Below are 4,899 nucleotides of genomic sequence, written 5' to 3' on the forward strand. Positions count from 1 at the left end.
ACCTCTGTGGGTACAGACTCTGTACTCTGTGGGTACAGAGTCTCCAAAGCCTGGATCAGCATGGAGGCCTCAAAGGAAAGAGAGAGACCACGCAAAGCAGCAGTCCTGCCTTTGAACAACATTATATTTGCACTGCAGAGGGGTTTCTAGGCTTTTCTCAACCCAGTATGAAGATGCAGCACTGGATAGCTTGATGGGCAGAAGTACTGCCTGACAAGTGTCTGGGAGTTCTGAGTATGACCCAGGCTTACGGCTGGATTTCAAATCCTCCTCCCAGAAAGTCCAGGCTCACCGATGCACGGGCTGCATGCACGCCTGAAGGCAGTGGAAGCATTTAGTTCGGGTTGCAATTTTGCACCGAATGCTTTAAGCACATGATGAGTGTTTCTCTCGGGCAGATTGCAAACCGAGACATCAGATGAGTCGATATTTTGCAGATGCATACTCTGATATTTAGTAAGTTTACAAGGTTTTAAAAATTATGTGCAATAGTTTTATTATTGTGTTGCAGAAGTGATTTGACTGAAAACTGACTACATATGACTGTTGCCAGCTTGTGAAGGAATGTGATGGGTAGAAGAAAATGTATTAAATGACTTCTGTCTGTAACATGATTTCACAATTACTTGTTCTATTTCTTAAATCTAATGAAGTTGTTTTTGCAAGTCAACGTGTGAAACAAAGAATTTTCTTTTTCCTTGCAATTGCTGAAAACACAGGTTAGAGCAGTTATCTGCAGCCCCAGGGCCTGGGAAATCTTTTTCTTGTCTATACAAATGAATCATATTTTTCAGATTTTGTGTTTGCTACAGATTATGACTAGACACACTGTTTGTGAACTACACACAAAAATTTATAAAAATCAAAAGCATCAGAAACTGAAGGAGCTTGGACTTAGAAAATGTTAAGAAGAGTGAATGCTGTTATTTGCTCAAGCAACTATTCTAAGACACTATACCAAGCACTAGGTTCACGACCTATTGAATGCATAAGCATTCTGGTGATTAGTCAGTTGAGTCTTCATTAGAAAAGTGCTTGATTTTTTACAGACTAGAATTCAAAAAAGAATATTTAGGGGAAAGCTGTCTGCTCTGAACTTGGAGTAGAAAACGTAGATATGAGAAAGATTAAATAATTGTTTTATTTCCCAGTTTCATCTGTGTAGGGGTTACCACAGTAACAATCTTTTTGCATTTTAGTATTTATTACCTTTCTATATATACCAGATGGCAGAAAACATCAGGAAACACATTTGGTCTGCGTATTACATAAGTTTAATCTCTTCATATAGATGCTTCAAATGCATTTTCTATAATCTAGTTCTCATTTGCTCATTTTTAAATTGGACATAACTTTGGGGCTGTACTTGCTTTCACAGAAGAGTTGCACAGGATTATCTCCAGAAGTCCCTTCCAAAGGTTCAGTCATTACTGAACTATTCTGTTTTAACCCCAAGCCCATAATAATGGAAACCGTAAAAATAATAATGTAGTAGATAACCTTTTCCATGCTGCTTTTGTTCCTAGAAACACGTTCATCCTATCAAAACTGCACTTTACACTGAAAAGAGAAAGGGAATTATATGCTTATGTCTATTCCTTGAGTTTTGAAAAATCAGTATTTCAGTTGAGGTGGTGAAGAAATAAAAAATCAGTATTTCAGTCAAGGTGGTGAAGAAATGACATCTTTGAAAGTCTTTTATTATCTTCTCTAGCCCTGGTACAATGCTTTGTCTTTTTTGTTCCTCTCTGAGGCATAAAGGAGGTGAAATCTGACCTTCTTGCACCTGGTTGGGATTTCCCCTCGTGTGAAGAGATCTAAGAAACTATTAGTAGGCTGGAATAGGCATTTCTCTTTATCTGCTTTATTTCCAGCAAAGTTCTCTTTCTGCCTTTTTTGTTTCTGTTGAGCTGAATGGCAGAGAAACATATCAGAGCTCATGGAACTAAAGGATGTTCTCCTTCATGCCAGCATTAAATATGTCCTGAGAAAGAAAGTGAGCTACACATTCCCAATGTATAAGCTCATTAAGTACTTGTAATTAACCATGGAAAATGATCTTACTATGTATGACAAGATGTCAAGATGTTCATGAGCACTCCACTACTACTAAAAAAAAAAAAAAAAAAAAAAAAAAGTGGCCATGGCCAGGAAAATCTGCAAGCTTGCAAGAAAGAAGCTAAGCAGCTTACTCATGGTGCACAGATAATATCAAAAAGTAAAACTGATGCAGAAAGAAAATGCAGAATTTCTGTTACAACTGGAAGCCCTCACATATTTCTGATGCTATACAGTAGTCAGGGTGAAATAAAAAGAGGTCAAGAAAATGTTACTATATGCAAATAGAAGCCTTGGAGTTCTCCACCAATAATGGACTTGAGACAGGGAGGGGAATGGGCAGCAAGTTCTTCAGAAGCACAAGTTCATTTTGCAGTAGGATCTCGTCAGTGAAATTGTTGGACTGGATCCTTGCAGAAGTGTTGTAATACCCACTGGTACAAACACAGAGTGTTCAAACCTCTCACCAAGTGTAAACATATCAAATGAAGACTCTTGAATACTGTTGTTGCTCATGTAAATTACTGTTTTATTGGTTTTAACACTCATTATTTCTACCTTTTTATATTGAAGATGGACAATAAATACAATAAATAACTTTTCCCTTCCCCCTACTTATTGCAGAGTTTCATTTCTTAATCTTCTTTAAAAAAAAAAAAAAAAAAATTAAACTCTTTTTTTCTTGATTGCTCGATAGGTTTTCAGGATTTCATTCAAAAATGTCCTCACATTTCCTTTGGTGTTGTACTGGCATTTTTGCCCACGTGCCAGGCTCTGTGACAGAAGGAAGAATAAAGATTAAGTTATGAAAGATTTTACAAAAAAACAGAAGTCTTAGATGAAACAGTTAAGATATACAATCTTCGGAGCAGATGAAGGATTTCAAAAACAATTCTGAAAGAACTGTTCTTTGACTCAGCGAAGAGGACAGCTCCAGCAGTGTATGAACCTGGGAGCCAGCAGGACACTGAGCCCGCTCACTGGTGCAGCACCGTTCTATCAATATCCACCCTTGCGAATTTAAAGCGAGCTTGAAGGAGTTCGAAACTGCAGCCTCAGCACCTTCCCTGTGTGATTGAATTACACAACGCTTTTGCTCAGTATGTAAATAAGGGGTGCTTCACTGCCTCAGAAGGGGCATCTGGGGATCCAGGATTCTTTCTGAGCATCATCACAAGTTTAAAGATGCTGCAGGTCACAGCAGTACTTCGTGCCCAAGCATCCTGCAGCTTAGGTAGAAGTAATGCTCCAGGGAAGGACATCTCTGCCTGCCTGTCCCCAGCCACACTGCTCAGTGCTTCTGCACCATTATTAGTTAGTGCAGAAACACCTTCTGAGAAATGGAAACAGAAAAGCAATTTGAAGCAAGCTCCTCTCCCAGAGTTCTGTGGTTAATAGTCCAGATGCTAACAGGATTTGGAGGAGGGAAAGGGCATAGTGCTGTAGGACCCATCTCCTTGTTTTCCTTGCCAATTTTAATAGCTTTCTATCACGTCGTGTATGTTCTCACTCCCATATCTACCTCCTGCATAAAGCAAGTATTGGTTTATGTATTTTATAAAACACGTTTGAATTTAATCAAACAGTTGCAAAAATAAAAAATAATTATAAATATCCTTTGTTTTGTAGAATATAGACAAAGATGTACAGAAAAATAGGAATGTCTTACTTCACAAAGGTTTCTATCCAGCTGAGTCTGAAAGGATCGATTAAGCATTCTAAGTACACCATTTGAAGCCAGGTTTTTTTCCAGCATGTATCCAGTTCCATCCACAAAGCATGCCAGTTCATGGCCAGGCTGTTAAATGACAAAGGAATTAGAAAAAGTTATAGGAAGTTACTAGAATGCATTTTGTGCTTATCTACAGAAAGAAATGTGCATTCCATTATGTGGCAGCACATTGCAGTGAAAGGTGACATATTCTGCATTATTGAAAGTGATACAAGAACTTTGGGTGGTTTGTAAATGTCTGCAGTAAGAAACATCTTCCACGTCTCATAAAACCTCAGACTGCTACAGTAAACTCTTTGAAGCAGAGTTCCAGCTAATGCTGGCTTTCACCGTATTTCAGGAGACTTGCAGGAGTGAAATGGTGTTTGGAGACACCTAGAGCTGACACCTGTGGCCTGGTGTCTCTGGTCCAAGTCTGCAAAGAGCTTGGCCACCTAATTACAAAACAAGGTCCTGGGGAGATTTTCAAAGCAGGCACCTATGTCTTTTGGTTATAAGCCCACAGAGAACTTTTGCGTGACGCTTGGTTCTGGTTGCAGCGACACTGAAAGGACTTGTGCTAGCCTCCCCACCGCTGTGTGGCAAGCACTGTTTTCAGTTGCAACTAACATACTGAAAATCTTCCTCGTTAACGAAAGTAAACGTTATATAAGAGCAAAGTGAACGACTTCATAGACCAAGTAGTAATATGAGTTAACACTGAACTTTTTAACTCCAACAGTAGCTTAGAAATAGACTTACCTCAGGGATGGGAAGACACGAACAGGGCTGAAAATGAAAAGATTGAGCGTTAAAATTCTGCATTCAGAACACAAGTTAATTTTTGTTTAGTTTCATGATATTCTCAAATCCAATGGACTTACACTGGCAGCCGTCTCACTGCATGGGCAACTTAGAGGACTTTCGTTCTGAAAGAATAGCAAGTGAGAAGTCAGTATTTAGTATCACATACTATATAAGCATGCAATTTTACAGAATTAAGGAGCTAAACAACCACTTACAAGCAGATGATTTGTATAGCGGATAATTTCATTGACTTGGCATTTCTGTGCTTGCACAGAGAGCAGCACACAAGAGAGGAGAATGTATGACAGCATGCTGGCATTCAT

General features: G+C 38.9%; 1 protein-coding gene across 1 annotated transcript; it reads right to left on the reverse strand.

Annotated features, from left to right (window-relative positions):
• Positions 1-2,661: 2,661 nt before the first annotated feature.
• On the reverse strand, positions 2,662-4,899 carry LOC309883648 (uncharacterized protein; the record flags this gene model as incomplete). The annotated part of the gene is made up of 5 exons (XM_082771909.1): positions 2,662-2,832; positions 3,728-3,856; positions 4,532-4,558; positions 4,654-4,698; positions 4,792-4,899. The coding sequence occupies 5 exons, from the start codon at positions 4,897-4,899 to the stop codon at positions 2,725-2,727; spliced, it is 417 nt and encodes a 138-aa protein (XP_082628035.1). The 3' UTR covers positions 2,662-2,724.

This window comes from Aythya marila (assembly GCF_965140915.1).
Source record: "Aythya marila genome assembly, chromosome: 14".
Taxonomy (NCBI): domain Eukaryota; kingdom Metazoa; phylum Chordata; class Aves; order Anseriformes; family Anatidae; genus Aythya; species Aythya marila.